At 37.8% G+C, this 21,627-nt stretch overlaps 1 protein-coding gene and 1 long non-coding RNA gene across 3 annotated transcripts; both read right to left on the bottom strand.

Moving 5' to 3' along the window:
* Positions 1-3,667: 3,667 nt before the first annotated feature.
* On the bottom strand, positions 3,668-11,891 carry LOC131530872 (uncharacterized). 2 transcript variants are annotated; one of them, XR_009268538.1, is made up of 4 exons: positions 11,759-11,891; positions 6,799-6,880; positions 5,959-6,028; positions 3,668-3,782 (listed from the first exon to the last, which is right to left on the bottom strand). It is a non-coding gene; the product is annotated as an uncharacterized LOC131530872 (long non-coding RNA). The 2 variants fall into 2 exon arrangements; XR_009268537.1 differs by lacking the exon at positions 11,759-11,891 and having other exon boundaries at positions 6,799-8,201.
* A 2,926-nt stretch (positions 11,892-14,817) lies between these two features.
* LOC131530812 (uncharacterized) lies at positions 14,818-21,408 on the bottom strand. Its single transcript, XM_058761276.1, has 6 exons — positions 21,021-21,408; positions 19,412-19,756; positions 18,678-19,007; positions 18,124-18,243; positions 17,955-17,980; positions 14,818-16,855 (listed from the first exon to the last, which is right to left on the bottom strand). Exons 1-6 carry the CDS (start codon positions 21,058-21,060, stop codon positions 16,697-16,699), a joined length of 1,020 nt encoding a protein of 339 aa, XP_058617259.1. The 5' UTR covers positions 21,061-21,408; the 3' UTR covers positions 14,818-16,696.
* Positions 21,409-21,627: the final 219 nt, after the last annotated feature.

Raw genomic sequence — 21,627 nt, 5'->3', positions numbered from 1 at the left:
TTAGCAAATGGCTGCAATATAACAGAGTGAAAAATTTAAGGGGGTCTGAATACTTTCCGTACCCACTGTATATATATATATATATAATATATACTATTTATTAGTTCATGTATAAACCTGAAGAAAAGTGCTCAAATTTATTTACATAGCATTTTTTCACAAATATAATTTCAAATTTGTTTTACAGAGGATATTCCCATATAAAATAAAATACAACACACATAAACATTTTAGCATATTTTAATGGTTTACAGATTCAACAAATTCAATGTTGAAAAAGAAGCTTCAAAAGTGAGAAAACAATTAGTTAGGGGGACACACACTCAAAACAGCTGTACTGAAAAATAAAATGGAATCATCTGAAGTAATTCACATCAGCTGACCACTTGGGGGCAGCTCACCAGTACCTCAGCAGACAGTGGATAAAAAAGAAATATCCACCTTCTTGTGAGGGGAGAAAAAAAAAAACAAATTCAGGAATATGTATCTGTAAGGACAGCACTTCAAATGGTCTTCTTACATGCTCACAAATACCTTTTTTTTTTTTTTTTCCCTTTTTTTAACAATTGCTGGTGTTGTGGAGTGTAGATTTACAGTATTCTCTCTTGAGTTTTTAATGTTATATTTACAATGTGTTTTTGCAGGGGTTGACCATTGTGTCATTTATAAAGACACTCATTAAATTATTCAATGTTACCTTAGTTCAGTTATTTCTGATGACACACTCAAATATATTTTTTAACAAACTCACAGATTCTGGCTGTTATGAGTGAATCACATTTGCTCTAATGGCACTTTCTGTCAAATAAACACACATACATCTTTAACATCCTTTTCATTTTAAGAAAATAGTGTTCTTTTTTTTCTGTGCTTACCTGCATTTTTGTGCAATAAACCAAAATTTATTCAGACACCTTCAACATTTCTCACATTAGCAAAGTTTATTCACTATAGTTTAGAAAATGGTAATAAAATATGACAAAAAATTTGTCTGTGTCAGAACAAATTCATCTTGATAATCACAAATGAATTACAGTCAAACCAAAATTTATTCAGACATCTTCAAAATTTCTCACATTATCACAGTTTATTTGCTATAGTTTAGAAAATGGTATGACAAGAACTCAAGAGTTAAACTGTGTCAGAGCAAATTCATCTTGATAATGTCAGATAACTATGATAGAAAGGTTATGTAACAAAACATGGTGAGGTCAAAGTGTCAAATCAAATCTGGTCCCAAATTTTTTATCAGGTTTACTGGTAGTCCACTGTATGAAGAATTTTTAGGTATAATAAGTCAAAGTTTACTTTAATTTGCTATCCTCACTTACATCAATGAACTATAGTGTCCTGCACACTATAGTAAAAAAAAATTAAAATAAAAAAGTATATCTGGTGTCTGAATAATTTTTGGTTTGACTGTATATATCTCTCATTCACCCGTCCAAGTGCACACACACAGCAGTGTGTAGTGGACAAACACACATACACACACAGAGCAGTGGGCAGCCATTTTTTGCTGCGGCGCCAGAGGGGCCTTAAAGAAGCCCTTCACCTACAAACTAAACAAATGGCCACTTTCCTGCAAAAGCAGTTTGTCCATCCAGCAGATCAAACCATGTTTCTGAAAAAACCGACCGCAGCAGGTTTCAGTTTGACTCAGATGAACTACTTCTGTCCGACATCAGTACGACTTGCAATGTGAAATGGTATATGGTTTTAACTTTTTTTGTTTTGCAATTCACAACCCCTGAATGATTATGAAAACATTTTAAAATCCACAAGATTATTTACCATTAAATTTAGATTGACTAATCAAATATTCACACAATTTCCCACTTTACACTTAGACATTCAACACAGCGAGTAGTTCCTTTTTAAAACCAATTGTTAAATGATAAAAAAGAAAATGTTTTCCACAAACCTTTAAAGTCCTAATAAGAGCTTTATAGGTTAAGAGATTAATAGGTTATAAAACACACATTCAGATTTTTGTGTGTGTGTGTGTGTGTGTTTTAATGTGTGCGTGCAAACTAGGTGGGTCAAACTTGGTTGTGGGAGGATTCACACACCAGAGGAACAGACTTGAGAGTTTTCAGCAGACGGTCTTACTAGATCAAACACTGAGAGAAAATGTTTTACATGTTTGTTTTGTTCTGTTTGTGCTGGCTGAGTCTGACTGGTAAGTTATAAAAACATTTTAATTTCTTTCCGTTTCACTGTAATAAAGTGTTTGCTTTGGTTCAGATTAGTTAGGATTTGCATTTAACGTTCTTCCCAGGACTAATAAAACATATTACTGTGAGACTTGGCATGTAGAGCAAATTAAATGTGAAGACTGAGGTGGTTAACACCTTAAAGATAAAATTATTAGTTCACACAACAATCTGTAAATTGTTGCCAATGCATGTTCTTCTACATTTCTGTTACTGTTTGGGATGTTTTTCAATTCACATTTAGTTACAAACACTAACTGATTTCAGGCTTTGTAAACCAGTAAAAATCTTTCAAGTAGGTGATATCTGTCCCTGCTCATGTTCATCAGGTGTGTTTGGTGAGTCAGTGTCAGTGGTGGATGGAAATTCTGTCACTTTAAACTCTGATCTTCATCAAATACATGAAGATGACAATATACTGTGGAAATTTGGAGCTGAAAACTCCCTGATAGCTCAAATCAGTAGAGAGAAAAAAGTATTTTCCACATTTGATGGTTCTGTTGGGAAATTCAGAGACAGACTCAAGCTGGACAAACAGACTGGATCTCTGATTATCACAAACATCACAACTCAACATGATGGACACTATGAACTAGAGATAGATGGACCTAGGTGGTCAACAAAAACATTCAGTGTTTCCGTCTATGGTGAGTAGAGATCATTCTTCTGTCAGTCAAAGTGCTTACAGTGGAAGACAATTAGGTCAATTTTTGGAGGGTTTAAAAGCAGAAATCTGAGGAATTTTTTTTTTTAAATAAATGCATTAACTTACATTAATTGTAGTGCTTAAATGTCATGTTTTCCAGCTCGTCTGCCTGTTCCTGTCATTACCAGAGATTATTCACAAAATCTTTCATCATCATCATCTTCATCACAGCAGAATTGTTCATTGTTGTGTTCAGTGGTGAATGTGGGTCATGTGACTCTCTCCTGGTACAAAGGAAACAGTTTATTGTCCAGCATCAGTGTGTCTGATCTCAGCATCAGTCTCTCTCTACCTCTGGAGCTGGAATATCAGGATAAAAACACCTACAGCTGTGTGCTCAACAATCCCATCAGCAAGCAGATGAAACACGTCAACATCACGCACCTTTGCCAGATTCACTCAGGTACAACAGATAGTAGTGATAGCACACTTACATCATGGAGACGTCTATTTGACGTCTGCGTTTACATCTGCAAGTCGTATTTTTCTCATATGCAATACATCTATAGGATGTTTCCTATCAGATATCAAATAGACATTTATTAGATGTCTTTAAGATGTTTATGATTTAGAATGTATGTAAAACTGACATCTTACAGACGTCTGTCAGATGTTTGTTCACAGCAGGTACTTTCCAGATCAAGCGATCGTTAACATATATCTTGCAGACGTACATGTGCTATTAAGCTGATCTCTGTTTTTGACTCAAAAATAAACCATCAATGAGATGTCAGTCTAGTTTGAGGTCAGACTTACATATTTATTTTGTCCATACAGATCAGGGCCTTGTTTTACATAGTGCTGATATCTGCTGCTGTTGGCTCTCTGTTGATTGTAGCTGCAGTCGTGATGGGCTGCATCTGCAGGAAATAATAGAAAAACTGGTGAGGAATTCAACTATAAACTACAAATATTACCTCAATTAATGCATATGAATCAGATATATACAGATTTTTTTTTTTTTTTTTAACACATCTGTGATTATCATTAGCCTAATGCAGTTCAGATACAGGAGGAATACAGAACTGGTTCAGCACTGTGTAAACCAAAACCGCGAAAGACGGAGTTGTAAGAAGTTGTTGCAGTCAGTTAGTCTGATTAAAACTGCTTATTGAAGTTTTGTGTCAGACTTTCAGTGAAGAGATCTGGGTGATCAGCCTTAATCATTATTACATTCAATAAAGAGGGGCTCAAATGGATAGTTTTCGCTGCTTTTTATTATGGGTGCTCTGATTGATTGGTAACCGATCACTATCGGCCGATAATCGCTTTGGGATATTTGATCGGCGTTCTCTAAAAAGCCGATCTCAAGCTGATGACGCACCTTAACCATTCATTGTTTGGAAAACTGTTTCCACAAGTTAACGAGCGGCCGGTCAGATGGCTCATGGCTTGCTGTAGCACACACACACACACACACACACACACACACACACACACACCCAAAGTTCACCCACACCCTTTTTTTGTGAGTATTTTCTTTTCATCTTATTTTATTAAGTTTTCTAAGGAAGTGGGTGACTAGCATTGATCGTGTTTGTATTTTTCCCTTTTTTCTGTTTATCTGTTTCGAATTGTAAATACTCTGAGAACTGGACTATCGCAACTGCAGACGTGAATACAGATTTAGACTGGAAGCTCTTGGACGCCGCAGTACTAACGATGATTTATAGTTTTTTTTTATTATTATTATTATTGGTGGTGTTTTTTAACTTCTCTTGTGAAAAATACAAGTGAAAACTGAACTTAAAATGTTGTCTCCTTGTGCATTTATTGTCTGGTTTATGCATTATTATTATTATTATTATTCCTGGCAGTTGTGATTATTGTATGTAGCAGGTGGTTTTTCAAGGCTATCTGGGTTTAATTACTTTGTAACAGGCTTATTGCTGTCTAGCGCCCGAACATTTTGAGTTACTTGAAATTTTTTCACTAAAACTATTTACCTGGGTGCATCATTGACTTAATGTAAGTCAATGATGTCCATTTCTGGAGGATTTTACAAGCAGAAATGTAACCCTTACACCTTTTATTTATTTATTTATTTTTAAATAATTTTATATATATATATATATATATATATATATATATATATATATTAAAAGGAAGATTATTTTATTTATTTATTTTTGTTTATTTTTGTAAAAAAAAAAAACACTTACATTGATTATGTGCTTCATTTGAGCTGTAAAGCTGTTTAAATATTTTTATAGCTGTTTTATGGCTTTCGATTTTGTTTGTCAAACCGACAAACTTAACTATAACATCACACAAAAAAGGTTAAGTGATTTTGTTTTGTTTTGTTTTGTTTTTTCATCTAAAATCGTTTTAGCAGTAGCACATATTTTTCACGTCTTGTGTATGTACTATTCAAACAGTATTTGAATGTTTAGAGATCGACTCCATTCACTTCCATTGTGAATTTCACTATAACCCACATTTGTGCATTTCTGCTGGAAGTAATACATTTTTGTGGTAAATAACATTATACCACAAATGCTTTAGTTTGAGCCGTACTGAACTCTGAACATTCTATTATTTAAATACTTAAATGTGTAATCATTTCATAGTTTGAGATGTCATGTCTGAAATATTTCTGTTAATTCTCTCATATTTTCCAGGTCATTTACCCACTCCTAATATTACCGGAGATTATTCACAAAATCTTTCATCATCATCATGTTCATTGTTGTGTTCAGTGTTGAATGTGAGTCATGTGACTCTCTCCTGGTACAAAGGAAACAGTTTATTGTCCAGCATCAGTGTGTCTGATCTCAGCATCAGTCTCTCTCTACCTCTGGAGGTGGAATATCAGGATAACAACACCTACAGCTGTGTGCTCAACAATCCCATCAGCAACCAGACCACACATCTGGACATCAGTCAACTCTGTCCAGGTATGTCAGCAGTGATATTAATGATTATTTACTGAGCTGATCTCTGTTTTTCACTCAAAAATAAAGTATCACTGAGATCTCAGTCTTGTTTGACATCAGACTGACAGAATAATTTTGTCCATTACAGATCAAGGCCTACCCTTATTTTACACAGCGCTGATCTCTGCTGCTGGATCTCTGATTGTAGCTGTAGTCGTGATGTGCTGCATCTGCAGGAAATGTAGAAAAACAGGTCAAGAATTCAATTATTAACTACAAATATTAACTTAATTTGAATCAGATATACAAATTACTATACAAGTATGCAAGCTTTGTTGTTTTAACACATTTATGTTCAATGCTAATGCAGTTGACACCTGGAATGAAGACAGAACTGATTCAGCGTTGTGTAAACCAACAACACGAAAAAAGGTAAGACCATTTATGACTGTGTTGCAAGAAGAGTATTGCAGTTAGTGTGATTCAAGCAGCTGCTTGCTTTATTGTTTAATTTAAGTGTTAGTGAATTATTGTAAAGCGTTACCCAAATAATGCATTTTGAGCGTTTACTTGAAACCAACCTCACCCCAGTTATTGATTTAACTGTTAAATGGTGCCATCTGAAGGATAAATGGGAACAGCAGCTCAAACAAAATCATAGCTTTATGAGCACAGTGCACATGAAAACAAACTAATTTTATGCATTTTTTCCTGTTCATGACATTAGAATTCATTATATTAAATAACATTCAATGTAATGTGGACAGATTCATTCACAAAGTGGTCATCGCTGGTTCTGAAGCTAATCAGAAAATAGTGATATGAGAAAAGACACAAATATCACAATTAAAAGCTGATTCAACTCAATTAATTCAGCAATTCAAGCAGAAAATAACATTGTTCATTATGTCATCAGCAATCACCTGTTTTGGTGAGCAGCTGAACAGCTAACACTCAAGAGAAGGACAAAACTGACAGAAATGTAGACGGAAAATCTCACCTTCAGTTCCTGTGGTTGTTGTGAAGTTCAGACACAAACACATGATGATGACTGCTGAAGAAATCTGCACCTTCTCCAGTTCCTGCAGTTAATAACACAAACAATTTGATAAATGAATGTCTACAATTAGCAAATGTGGTTAGTAGGGTGTTCTAGGGGATTTTAGTATCTTTCTATATTTACTATATGTGCTTTGAGTAGATGTTGTTTTTGATAAAACATGCTCTTTTTTATCCATTTTATAGCATATGAATGATTGAACCCTTCTCTGTGGACACACTGTTTTAGATGTAGTGAGAAGACAATAAGTGTCATAGATTTGATATAATAATGATAAACTTAAATTGAAAGGGATAATTGTGTTAAATACATTCTATTATTAATTCCTCATCATAACATTTACAATTGAAATTATTTCCATTTTTAAACCTAACAGCAGCTATAATTGCTGGACATGTTTTGTCCCATGTCTCAAGAATCAGTGTTAGGCTAATTAGAATAAAATACATGTATTTACCCTTTAAAGGCTCCTTTTATTGACTAAAAGTTTATATTTAAATTTGATTAAATCAGAAGTATGTGCTTGTCATTCTGTTGTGCTCGTGTTTTTTGTAGAGCAACTGCTGTTACATTCTGCCGTAGCCTATAGGGTAGGGGAAGGAACACTAAAAATTAAAGGTAATTAAAACATTAGCATAGTAGCAGTGTTTGTGGCTCCAAAATGTCACAGACAAAAGCAGAGGTCAGGCAACAAGGATCATTAGTGTAACAAAATAACTTCAGGAGTGGGAAGAGGCCAAAATAACAAACAAAATGGTCAGTATCTAATACAAGGAAATCACTCACTTACCTCTGCGTATCACTGCTTTAGTAAATCACATCAGGTACAGTCACCAGCAGAACAACAGCAATACATACAATGCCCTCCACTAATATTGGCACCCTTGGTAAATATGAGCAAAGGCGGCTTTGAAAATAAATCTGCATTGTTTATCTTTCATTCAAAAAATTCACAAAATTCTAAACTATTATTGAAGTAAAACAATTGAAAGTGGGGTAAAAAAAACTAATTGTGAAATAAATGCTTTCTCCAGTTCATGTTGGCCACAATTATTGGCACCCAATTATTGCAACGTCCTTTTCCCAGGATAACAGCTCTGAGTTTTCTCCTGTAATGCCTGAAGAGTTTGGAGAATACCTGATAAGAGATCAAAGACCATTTTCTTCATACAAAATCTCTCCCGATGCTTCAGATTCACAGCTCCATGTTAGCACTTCTTCTCTTCAGTTTACCCCACTCATTTTCTATAGGGTTCAGCTCAGAAGACTGGGACAGCCATGGTAAAAGATTCATTTTGTGCTCAGTGACCGATTCTTGTGTTTATTTTGATGTTTGTTTTGGATTGTTGTCCTGATGGAAGATCCAACCATGGCCTGTTTAACTATAAGATTTCTAACAGAGGCAGGACATGTTTAGATTTTTTATCTGTTGGTACTTTATATAATCCATGATGTCATGCTTCTGAGCAAGATGTCCAGGACCTCTGGCAGAAAAGCAGGCCCACAACAATAAAGATCCAGCAGTGTATTTAACCTTGGACATGGGGTACATTTTTTATTTTTTATCCCTGTTTATACCAAACTCATCTGGTGGGTTTGCTGCCAAAATCTATTTTTTCTACTGCTTCGTCATGCGCCTTTTGCTACAACCGCATCCTGTTACAGAATCCAAGACCTAAAAACAGAAGACAGATTATAGAGATCGCTGCGCGCTTTGCCGTCCTGGCCGCCGAGATCTCCAGCTGGAGGAGTTTGCGCGTGAGGTCAGCGGGCTCGCCGTGTGGACGGGGCTCGACGATGCAACGTTCAACTCTTTGTTCTGGATCGGGGCCAACTACCATCACCCTGTGGACCACCTAGACACCACCAGACTCAGCTGGAGGGAAGGGATCCTCCGGTGTCTGGAGAGTGTCCAGCCCTGATACAGATTCAGCCTGCCGGCTGCAGCTCTCTACAGACCGCCGTCCGCGGCTCCGAAATCAAGCCCAACGCCGTTCGCGGCTCACTCAACGCGGCCTCTCCACTGTCAAGCCCGCCTGCTCCAGCCCCAGAGCTCATGGACATTGCGCTACCCCCGGAGTTCTCGGCTCCTGTCTTCTCCCCAGAGTCCGCTCCAGGATGCTCTCCTTCGTCTCTTGAGTCTCCTTCGCTTCCGCTGGTCCCGTCCAGCTCCCCATCGTCTCCTGTGCCTCCTTCGTCCCCTGAGTCTTCTGTGGCGGTCAGCTCCGCTCCTCGCCAGCGCCCTCCAGTGCCCGCTCCTCCAGAACGCCCCCACCGAAATTCATAATTCTCCCCAATAAATTTTTTGGGGGCATATATCTGTGGCCAGTCTCCTGATCAGCCATGGCTCCCGGATCTGCCTGATCCGCCCTGGAGGCTAGTGCAGGACAGGCACACAGAGGAGGCCTCCAAGGCCCACCCTCCCCGATATATATATTTATTTATATATATATATATATATATATATATATATATATACATCTGCATTTCTCCAGCTGTGATCCTTGGAGAGTCTTTGGCCACTCAAATTGTCCTCCTCACCGTGCATTAGTCCTCCTCACTGTGACGATATAGACACACGTCCTCTTCTAGGCAGATTTATAACATCTTTAGTTGATTGGAACCTCTTAAATATTACCCTGATGGTGTAAATGGGGATTTTCAATGCTTTAACTCTTTTCTTACAGCCACTTCCTATTTTGTGATGCTCAACAGACTTGTTCTGCACATCAGAACTATATTCTTTGGTTTTACTCCTTGTGATGGATGATTAAGGAAATTTGGCCTTTGTGTTCATCATATTTACAATCCTGTGGAACAGGAAGTCATGGGTGGACAATTTCATGCTCCTAGTCACCCCGGGGTGTATTCCAGAAAGCATGGTTGACTTACCTTCAGCTAAACCCTGAACTTTGGGTTGATTAACCCCAAACCTTGCATACTCGAGGTATGTGGTTTCAAAAACGCGTCCGGGAATAATTTCATTCAACTCAGAGTATGTTCCTGGTTTCCTTTCATAGGTCACTTCAATGCTGCGGTGACGTCACCATATGGAAACACCCTTTGATGTGACGAATGTCTGAAGCCCTGTACCATCCCACCAATCTTATTGGCCAAATAGCGTTTGGCGCCGCCCTACACATGCGTTAGCATAGAATACCTGCGTGCCGCGTGCTATTTCGCTCAGATTTCATTTCCTTCAGGAAAGCGAAAGCAAATTCTCTGTGCCCTAGAAAGCATCCCGCGTTCTCAGCGATATTTTCCGAGCAGTGTTCAACTCCTCTTCGCGGACGCGATGAGTCATCAGAGATGTAAAGAGCCGTGTAGCAGGTTTATCACGGCGGGGGACCCTCATGATAGGTGTGTTGTGTGCCTGGGCCTGCATCATGCACAGGCAGCGCTTAGCGCTTAGTCCAACCCGTGTCGCTTCTGCGGTTGCCGAGGCTCCGCACGAGGTGATGGCTTGGGGCGACATGTGTGACCTGGACTGTGAGGACAGTGCTGCGCTGGAGTTTTCTCCAATTCGCTCGCTCTCCCCCATTCGAGTGCAAGAAGACGGCAATAACTTCGTGGAACCTGTTGTTTTTGCCGACGAGGATCTACGGCCCACCCTGGAGGCCTGCAGTGTAATCTCCTTCAGCTGCGGGCTGTATGACGACGACGTTTTGTCCACCGCGGCCTCGGGAATCAGAGGATTTACTGGCCGATACATGCGGATGTCTCCCTCCTGGCGGACAGGTGAGACGCAACTCCCCATCCTACAGCGAGCTGGATAAGCTGAGGTTGGATTGGGAAGCGGAAGCGGCGCAGGCCCAGTCCCAATCTAAAGCCCGGTACACACCAAGCCGACGCCGACAAACTAGTGGCGACGAAAGCAGACTGCGGGGTCGGCTCACGCCGGCAGCGTCTCGGTCCAAAGTTGCCTTGACACACCAAGCCGATGCTCGACACCCGATGGCCAAGTAGCACGTCCGTTCTGCGCCTTTCTCGCACACTGGTTCGCCAGCTGAACAGCCAATCAGAATGATCAGATGGCCCGACTGACCAACGAGCTCCGACGCCGATTCAACATGTCGAATCGGCCAAAAAAAAGCCGACGAGGACCAACTTCAGCCGACGGCGCAGAACACACTGAGAAAACTTAGTCGGCCGACGAACAAAAACTGCCCGATGGCCAACCGTCAGCTTGGTGTGTACCGTGCTTAAGCTAAACCGCTCTCTGCGTCACGCGTTTCATTTGCGGGGTATGTGCACGCAGCATGTGCATACAACGGTCCTCAGAGCAGGTTGTAGCCTACCAATGGTGACAGAACAGAATAAGGATGGAGCAAAGCGAGGATGCGCTGTCCTTGAATAACTCGGTTTTGTTTATATTTTGCTTTGCCCATAATTTTAAATGACAGGTTTCGTATTTATTTATTTTATTGTTATTTATTTTTCTCTGCGACACTTTTCCTATGGTGTTAACAGCAAAATATTAAACAAATTTTATGTCTTAAGAAACAAAATTCGTTTAACATTTTGCTGTCAATAAATTCAAGACTCTTGACAAGACGAATAAAATTAATAATTTTGTACAGACTACACGTTTATTTGTTAGCCTATCTTTCTTTTAGTAGAGGAAATTTAAATGTGAGATTGTGGAAACTAGATCTAAATTTAGCGGGAACGGTCGGATCGGGAAGAAAATGATTCTAATCGGATAACGAGTGAACAAAGAGTGAATATATCGCGGGAGCGGGTGGGTGCGGAATAAAACCTTGCGGGAGCGGGACTAAAAAAACAGTCCCACACAGACCGCTACATCGAAGTGACCTATGAAAGGGAACATCTCGGTTACGTATGTAACCATGGTTCCCTGAATAGGGAATGAGATGCTGCGGTTCAGGCCGTTCCGTACCTTTGATGGCGTTTCCTTAGTCCATGAAATCTGAGCGAAATAGCGCGCGGCACGCAGGTATACTATGCTAACGCATGTGTAGGGCGGTGACAAGTGCTATTTGGCCAATAAGATTGGCGGGATGGTACAGGGCTTCAGACATTTGTCACACCAAAGGGTGTTTCCATACGGTGACGTCACCGCAGCATCTCGTTCCCTATTCAGGGAACCATGGTTACATACGTAACCGAGATGTTAAGACTCAAGACATTCTCAACAGAGCGACGAATCGACGAGTCACTATGGAAATGGACGCTAAGAAAAAGCAAGCTAAACTGTTTGTTTCTTCTTCTTTTGTTCAATGGTCATTTACATGCTTAGTGCACATCACCACCTAATTGATGGCTGTGCAATCTTGTTTTTTGTTTTTTTTATAGAAATACATTCTAGAAAATGCAGATCCATGTGTGAGATAATATAAAATGTAATAAATATAATATAATATGATATAATAAATTAAACATTACCTTGCCATAGTGTTTAATAATTTATACAGATAACTATTATATATACCAATAAAATAAATAAAATAACCATATTAGAATAATATATTACCTTATTTATTACTTATATTAGTGCTCTCTCTCTCTCTCTCTCTCTCTCTCTCTCTCTCTCTATATATATATATGTATGTATGTATGTATGGGGGATCCTCCGGTGTCTGGAGAGTGTCCAGCCCTGATGCAGATTCAGCCTGCCGGCTGCAGCTCTCTACAGACCGCCATCCGCGGCTCCGAAATCAAGCCTGCCGGCCTCTCCACTGTCAAGCCCGCCTGCTCCAGCCCCAGAGCTCATGGATATTGCGCTACCCCAGAGTTCTCGGCTCTTGTCTTCTCCCCAGAGTCAAGACCAAGGCCCACCCCATCCCCGATGGTACTGTTACAGCATGGGACGCACCTTCTGGGAGGGGGGCGACCTGTTACATCCTTGCAAACATGCTCCTGCGGGGCCCATGCTGGCTTTTTGCGGGCACAGTGGGCTAGGGCTTGCCCAGGCGAGGCCCACAGCTTTGGCCTCACCGCAGGCTCTCTGTGAGCAGCCCATGATGTATGCAAACCCATTATTTATTTATATATATATATATATATATATATATATATATATATATATATATTTTTTTTTTTTTTTTATTTGTAGGCTATTTATGATTGTTCATTGATAAACATACAACCATCATTCCCTTATCTTGTAATATAAGCGTCCTTAACGTTTGCAGTGTTTGGAATGTCTGCACAAAGTAGACTTCAGGCAGCTGCTCGAAGATCTCTTCTTTGGAGAAGACTTTTGATTTTATACTACACAATTTAAGATTAACGTGTTTCATTGCTATCCCAACCAAACACTTACGCACAATAGTAATTATAAATGTTTAGTAAAACAAGCAAAATGTAATTTGTTTTGTCATATGACATAAATACATACTAGACAAATGCAGCCAAGGTGAATACATCTCAATTTTCAGTCAAGCAATTTAATGAAATAATTACATTTATATTTAATTACAACAATAGAAAGAATGAATAAAAGTAAGCATCACAAGTCAACAACACATGAAACAAAGCTTCATTCAAAGTGTTGTTCTACCAATCATGCATTTACAGGTGTTGAATCCCACATCCTACAGCCATCTCAACACAGCTGTGCCAATTCTGCAGCTTTATTCTGATGAAGCAGCTGACCACCTTTATTGCCGTCCATCACGTCCCTTATTGCTGCAGTCAGAAAGGAATCTGATCATGGATGGGACCTTTCCCATCGAGGCTGGCCTTGCCTGAGTGTACCCATCAGCCTCATCAGCCTATACAGAGAGCCTTCTCAATGGGGACATCGTTGAGCCAGAGGATGAGGAAGACCATGATGACGCCCCTTGAACCACACAACCTTGAGGCAAGTGCAGGAGGACATGTGTGGGAAAATCTGGCTGCTGCAGTGTCTGCTCCAGACATTTGTGTGCCTGCTCTCCATGAACATGACTAACTGTAATCATGTAAACAGGTTAAAATATTTTACAATTCACATTGTCAGCATTCCATTTCTTGCCAAATTTCATTTCTCATGTTTACAATTACATGCTAACTTTTGTTGTAGCTTACTTTTGTGGTGTAGTGTAAATGACGAAGTGGTAAGCAGAAGGTTGCTGGTTCACACCCACCAGTGTGTCCTTGAGCAAGGCTGTTTACTCCAGGTACCAGGTTGGAATGGGGATCTTTGTCCTACTGGTTTCTGTTCATACATTATCAGTCAGTGGAGTGCAACTTTCAGAAGCTTCATGACATTATTTGATGATGCTTTTGAAACTTTTGAAAGTTTGGCTTCATTGTATGACCAGCAGAACAAACTCAGGCCTGAACATGCTATTGAAGAAAATTCATTTTATGCTGACTTTTCATATGTTTATGAGAATATGTAGTGCAAAACTTTTCAGGTATGGCTGTGTAGAAAGAAATGGGTCTGGGGCCTTTAGCCTAAGATGGATGGTGACAAGGGAATCTTGGGCTGGGAGCTTTTGACCTTGAGTGCCTAGGGTGTGGATATAAGGTGGAGGACTGCCTCCCCGTGTGTCGCACTCTGCAGAAACCTGTGTGTCTGTATGACTGTTGACCTTCTTGCAAAGAATAAAACCTTTTAATAACTAAGAGTGAGTTTGTCTCTTATACTGATGAGAGTCAGTTAAAATTGCCCCGACAATGCATATAACAGCTTTTACAAATACACTGCAAAATGCTTTATTGAAAATATTTTATTGAAATGATAATACCCATCACTAGTTGCAGCACATCCAGTGTGTTTGCCAATACCTCTCATATAGATACAGCATACAACTTGATTCAAAAGTTTTAATTTCTTTTTTAAAACAACAAATAATATAACATTTGCATACTACTAGTGTGGCTATTGCTTTTCTATCTCTGTCTCTCACTGTGGTTTACTGTTTCCATAAAGGGTCTTATAAAGCTGCTCATAACAGCAGGACAGAAAGACACCATTAACCTTCAAACTAAATATATAAATAAAAAAAAAAAAAAAAACTCTCAGAAGCTTTCGACTCAGAAGAAAGTCAGTAAACTGGTCATTTGAAATGCACTATTTTAACTTTGTACTTTTTTCCATATACTACATTTGAGAACTGAATAAATATACACAACAAGTTTTAAATCACTAGTTAGGCTTGATTTTACTGTACAATTAAATTATTCACACAATATTCTTCTTCCTCTTAACATGTAATATAGTAATAAACTGTGTATACTACAAGCAGTACACATTTATAAAGATATAAATAATTGAGATAACAAACTCAAAGATAATTTCTCAACAAACTCAGATTCTGGTTATTAGTAAATCACATTTGTTTTAATGGCACTTGTTGTCAAATGAACATACATGCATCCTTCACAATCATTTTAATTAAAATAGTATAGGATATATAATCTCAGGATATATTTAGAAAATACTGTTTTTAAGGCATTCACTCCATATAAATATAGCTCTGACATGGAAATAGCTTAAACAATTATTACAAAATAGCACCATGATGACACTTAAATCTCTTAACAGATCTGAAATGACACATTGAACATGATAAACCTGAGAAAGAGAATCCTTTAAGAGTCCTTTAGACACAAGGACCACAAATGAACATGCTTCAAGAACAAAACTGAAGGAGATGAGATATCTACAAAAACATCTATGTGCAGGATTACCATTTACAGGCACTATTAATCATCTTAACAAACATAAATCAATGACAGTCCTTCAAGTGGACCTGACAAGCTTTTTGACTCATAGTCAGTCATGACTTGAGCTCTGGTGAAGATGGTTGACCCAGGGCAGCTTGCTGGTTATTTTAAATTCTGTGAAGAGTGGTTTTGTTTCACAGTATAACTAGTATTAGCTACCATGTGCAACTGTGTTTGAGGAGTCCAATATACTTTACCCGTCTTTTTGAGATATTTGTATAAACACAGTTAGATGATGTAAACACATTAGATGATGTAAACAGATGAGACAAAATAACTTACGTCAGAGCAGATCAGTGCATTATGTATAATGCATATTATAAATTATAAATTACCAGAATCAGAGCAAACAACTTTACTTTAACAACCCTCTATATAAAAACCATCCTGCACTCTTTGTTCTATTGCTGGCACTGTATTGCTTTGTTTTGCTGCTGTGTTATTGAAACTGATACTGAGATGAAATTTGACTGGTATTGACCTGACTACCGAAATCTGTGAGACAAATACTGTGTAAGCAATGACATCTTCTGCTGATTTATTATTAAATAAATAATAAATAATGTTACATTGGCTATATTAACATGCACAATTTTTGTTTCAATCGGACTGAATTCAATCCGATTGATGAATCTGAATGTAGTGTTTACATGAATGCTAAATAAAGTGATCGGGTTGATGTGTGCATTTATATGTCGCAAGCTTCAAATCGGAATAGATTTTTTGACATGCGCACATCGCACAAATACAAAGTTTCCCACTGTTTGCACATAATAACCACTCTCCTACACTGTTTCTGTAATTGTTTTAAACAGCAGAACCACTTCACAGATGCTGACTGAAAGGAGAGTTGTTAATGACAGGAGATTCATTTATACAACTCTTTACTCAACGGAAAGAACAAGAACATGTCATTACACTATTTCTGCATCGTTGGACATGCGCAGTCTTTTCAGTTTTTCAGTCCGATTGCGTGTTTCCATGCACACTCGATCATATTAGAAAAAGTATAAACCAATCCTTTCAATCCAATCAAAATTTCATTCAGATCGAGCTCAGTAGGATCGAATAAGGTGTTTACATGATGGCTTTTTAGTCCGACTGAGCTGACAATGGACATATTTGGATGCATGTGTGTCACTGGGAGACTCATTCTCAGTCAGTCATCATCTATATACGGAATATCAGTTTGATTATTGGATGTCCCATTGGTAGTGTCCTTCGATTGAGGGTCATCGTGATTAGAGGATGTCCCATTAATGGTTTCCATCAGTAGTGATTCTTTCTCATTATGGGATGTCACATTGGTAGTGTCCTTCTGTTCATTGTGGGAAGGAGACACACAGTTAAAGACAAAAAGACTAGATAATGCTACTACTCTAAAAGGTATGTTGTAATAAAAGACACTTGCTCTCTAAAAGGTTGTATTGTAATTATATTATTTTATATTAGTTTTATAATTACATTAGTTTATAATTTTATCATTATATATAAAAATATTTATAATTAAGTAATAATAAAATACATTTTTACCACTGTTCTTCATTCTGAAACTAAAAAGTCTTAATTACTTTTACTATTATATACAGTTATTACTATTTTTGAAACCATGTAACTGTTACAACCGATGCATCTTGTATTCATTTTGCTGCATTGTGTTGCTCTTTTTCTTTCTTGGCAGCTGGCAAGTTCATTGTTGGTGGCTTGAGCCCCTGCCCCTTTGATCGCCGAAACCCCCCACGCCACTGTGCACGCCACTGAGGTTAGGAGCTCCTGGACTCCACTTCTGGCCGATGATCAAACTTGTCAAAGTCTCAAATGAATGTTATTCTGATTAAATCTGAGTGATCAAATTTGTTAATGTTAAAGCACACTGTGAACCAGAGTGTAGGGGTGTCCTCCCTTATTATTTTGTGAAGTTGTTTGGACTTTGTTTTCCGTTAATGAGTTTAATAAATGTAAACTTACTAAATTTTAATAAATGAAGAGTTCAGATGCAAAAGCCTCTAAGTGCCATCTGAAATTTTCTTCTAAAATGAGAATTTTTATCAGACTCCTATGTGTAGGTTCAGTCATTTTACTCTGATGGCAATGTATAGGTCCTTTTCTATGCAATTAAAGTGAAATAACTGAACATAAATATAGGAGCCTGATAAAAATGCTCCTTATAGAAGAAAATTTCAGACGGCACTTCAAATGTTTAATGCATGTGTATACACGCCTGTTTGATCATAATTATTTTTTTTTTATATCCACCACCACAACCTTATATTTAGTATGCCTTCTATAGCATTTCTATTCCCTAGACACGGGACGTAATATAACATACACAGAAAACTTAAACATTCACAGATATCACAGATCTGAAACTGTTGTAAACATTAGTTTTTGGAGATTAATTGCACATAGTATCTCACCTGATCACCGGGCTGCTTCCTGTTGCCTGTTTGAACAATAAATTCAATTAAACACATTGACTTTGGTTGATTACAATAAAAATACATATTTTTACATTTTCTAAACACATTTTCTTTTACACAATAAATATCATATTTCCATCTTAAATCAGCCATATGTAACATTTACCATCCTTTCGTCTGCAGCAATAGTAAATCACACCAGCAGCAGCTGCAGACACCAGCAGAACACCAACACCTGCACATATTCCTGCTACAACAGCTGTAGACAGACCTGAATCTGGAACAGCTGAAGACAGACAGTCATTATTACTAGAGAGTGAATGATATTCAACTTTACTCATATCTTTGACTGATAATATTTACGTTTATATTTTGATCATTATTTGTATAATATTGATTTAACTAATCATTTTTTGAGGAAGAGCAGCTCAAACAGTGTTACAGCAATATGAGCTGAGCCTGAGAGAGTACAGCAGCACACAAAAAATGACTAATTTGATTAATTTATCCATGTTAATAACATTAGATTTCAAAAATATATATTTTCTGAAAAAAACAAAAAACTGTGACATACATGTGAAAGAGATAATATAGAGAGATGATATCTTATATTTTAATAGAGTCAAAGCTAATCCTTTCATTTATTGGAATGATTTTACAATATTGAACTGTGTTCTAAAACTGCTTAAGGGTGAAGCTGAATTACTACATTACACCTACCAGTGACATTAACACTGAAGGTCCTCATGATGCTGAATCCACTGCTGTTGATCTGTAGTTTATAGAGCCCAGTGTCTGTGATTTTGATGTTTGTGATGGTCAGAGGTCCAGTCTGATTCACCTCCAGTCTGTCTCTGAATCTCTTATCAGCATCTTCACACTGAACATCTGCACAGCTCCTACTAGGATATCCAGGGATTTCATTGATGGGAATGTCATTAAAATGCCATGTCATCAAATCATTTGTGTTTTTCCTGACACCAGGATCCAAAGTAACAGATTCTCCCTCATTCACTGACTTTCTCTTCATTTCATCTCGTTTGTCAAAATCTGAAACACAAACCAACAGCTGGATCTTTTTGGTGAAGAGAAAAAAAAACTACACAGCATGAAAGAACCATGGATACAAAAGCAATTACTCACAGAAGCTTAAACATGTTTAACTGACACACGAGCGCCTCATTTGTGTCAATATATTGAATCCATGCATTAGGTCTTAAAGGTGTCATGGAATGCATTTTTAATTATTTTCTGTTTGCTGAGGTGTACTTGAAACCTTAGTATGGCTTTTTGAAAAACCAAAATTGCAATGAGTTTGAATAGACCAATTTCAACCAATGATAAGAAAAGATAATCACAGGTCATAAGAAGAGAAACTATCCTCTCCACAAAACACAACTGCAGAATGTCACTGCTTAAATACACACAGTGTGCTTTAAACATATATTACTCACCATGGATGGTAACATTGAAGGTCTTGTCACTGCTGCTGCTGCTGCTGCTGGTGATGATTATCTGCAGTTCATAAAGTCCAGAGTCCGTGTTTGTGATGTTTGAGATGGTCAGAGATCCAGTCTGATGATCCAGATGCAGTCTGCCTCTGAATTTCCACTGACCTTCATTACACTGAACATCTGTACAGGTTTTATTGGGATCTCCAGTGATTTGAGCGATGCGAGCACCATTATAATACCATTTCACTTTGTTGACCTGGGTTTTTGTAACATCAGTTTGTAGAGTGACTAAATCTCCCTCCATCACTGACACTGATACTCCATCTGTCTGAACAGCAGATGCACCTGCAGAAGAAATGAAGAATACATTAACAATTGTGAGACCAAACTATACAAAAGAGAGTACAAAATAAAACAATAGAACAAAGATGGCATTGACAGTGCTTGAACAGCATTGTCCAAGTAATAAATACTACAGAAATTGAATAATCTAATGTAAAATAAAACACTGAATTGTTACACCCCTATTATTGATTATTTACAAATTCACTCATCAAACAAACCTACATGTGTCTCCTGGAAGATCTTGTAAATCCACATTTTGATTCATACACACTCACTGTTCCAAATTATTATGCAAGTGGCATATATCAGTAGGACTTATAAACATTCAGATTTTAGTTTTTCAAAAAGTGTTTATTTATCATATCTTTTTTAATAACAGGTATTAGTATCAGACAGGTTTGTTAAATATTTTGTCAGGTATTCATTAGATAAATGGAAAAAATAAAAAATACTTAAAGAGGTTGTTCCACATTATTAAGCAGGTCACAGTTCTCATGCATTATGGGGAGGAAGAAAGATCTTTCTGAAGATAAAAAGCATGAAATAGTGCAATGTCTTACAATAGGCATGAAAACAACTAATATTTTATGAAAACTGAATAGAGACTATTGAACTGTCAACAGATTTATGACTGATTTAGCCACATAAGAACTTTTTTTTTTTCAGTTTTGCATGCATACAAGTCACTCATGTCAATAGTATGGCCCACTTTAGACATGGTCGAAAGTATGAAGTGGCACATTCCACAACGTCTCATTTTGGCAGATTGGCTTCAATATAAGCTGTTTTTATACTAACAGGATGTTTCTATAGTACAATGAACTCTTATGTCAAAAGATCAAGGGAATTATGATTTCTCAGGTCATGACCCCTTTAAACAAAGTAAGCTATTTTTTAGCCTACACTAAAATCATGCTAACAAATATTTACACATACAGTCCTAAATCAGCAGGGAACATAAAACATTTATAATTTCTTCAATAATTTCACATTGTGGCAATAAGGACTGATTTACAAGTGCAGTGTGTCTGTGTTGCTAACATGCAGTAACTTGGTGTTTCATTCATTAAAACGAAAATATTTTTCCTTAAGCGACCACATATCCTGGTAGCTGTGCATTAATTACAACTGCCAGTTTGACATAAAAGGTCACAAAAATGTGTTTAAAATGTCATTGTCATTTTGTCCAACAATTTAGCCTACTTTTTTTCGAGTGTAAAGTGGTAAGAGCTGACAAGCTGAAAGAACAGAAAATACATCTTACCAGTCACGAGCAAAATCACTGCTATCCAAAAATAATTCATTTTCACCACTGTCCTTCTGAGACAATAATGCAATTTATGTGGAGATAAAAGCTGTAGTTGTTCAAATGCCACCGACAACGCCTTTACTACCTGCAGTTAAACCGAAAGTAACCAGCTGATGGAGTTGGACTTTGGAAGCGGAAATCGTCGCCGACGTTGTAGTTTTCTGTGATTTAATGTCAAGATAGTAAAACACCCTACTCTACAGTGTTACAAATATACACAGTTTAATGGGGGTAATTTAGCTAGATTTACGATATTAATAACTTTAGAAACGCGTCATCACAGTAAAAGGCCAAAGTACTGCCGTCCGCGTTTCGCGGGATATGTTATTGAGACAGAACTGCGCATGTGTTGAATTTGTACATCTGCTCTTATCCGGGATTTAAGGGACCCGGTGAATTATGGAATTATGGGACTCCACAGCGGAGTCCCTACAGCAGATGGCGCTGTTGTTAACCTTTTCCAGTTAGGGCTTCATAAGGGGTTTTCTCTACCTCAACAGCCCTGAGGTAAGAGAGTCAATTAAAGGTAAATACAATTGCATTTAATTCATCATAAGAAAGT

This window comes from Onychostoma macrolepis, chromosome 22, assembly GCF_012432095.1.
Source record: "Onychostoma macrolepis isolate SWU-2019 chromosome 22, ASM1243209v1, whole genome shotgun sequence".
Lineage (NCBI taxonomy): Eukaryota > Metazoa > Chordata > Actinopteri > Cypriniformes > Cyprinidae > Onychostoma > Onychostoma macrolepis.
Note: the sequence above shows the minus strand (reverse complement) of the source record. Positions and strands in the feature narration are given on the sequence as shown.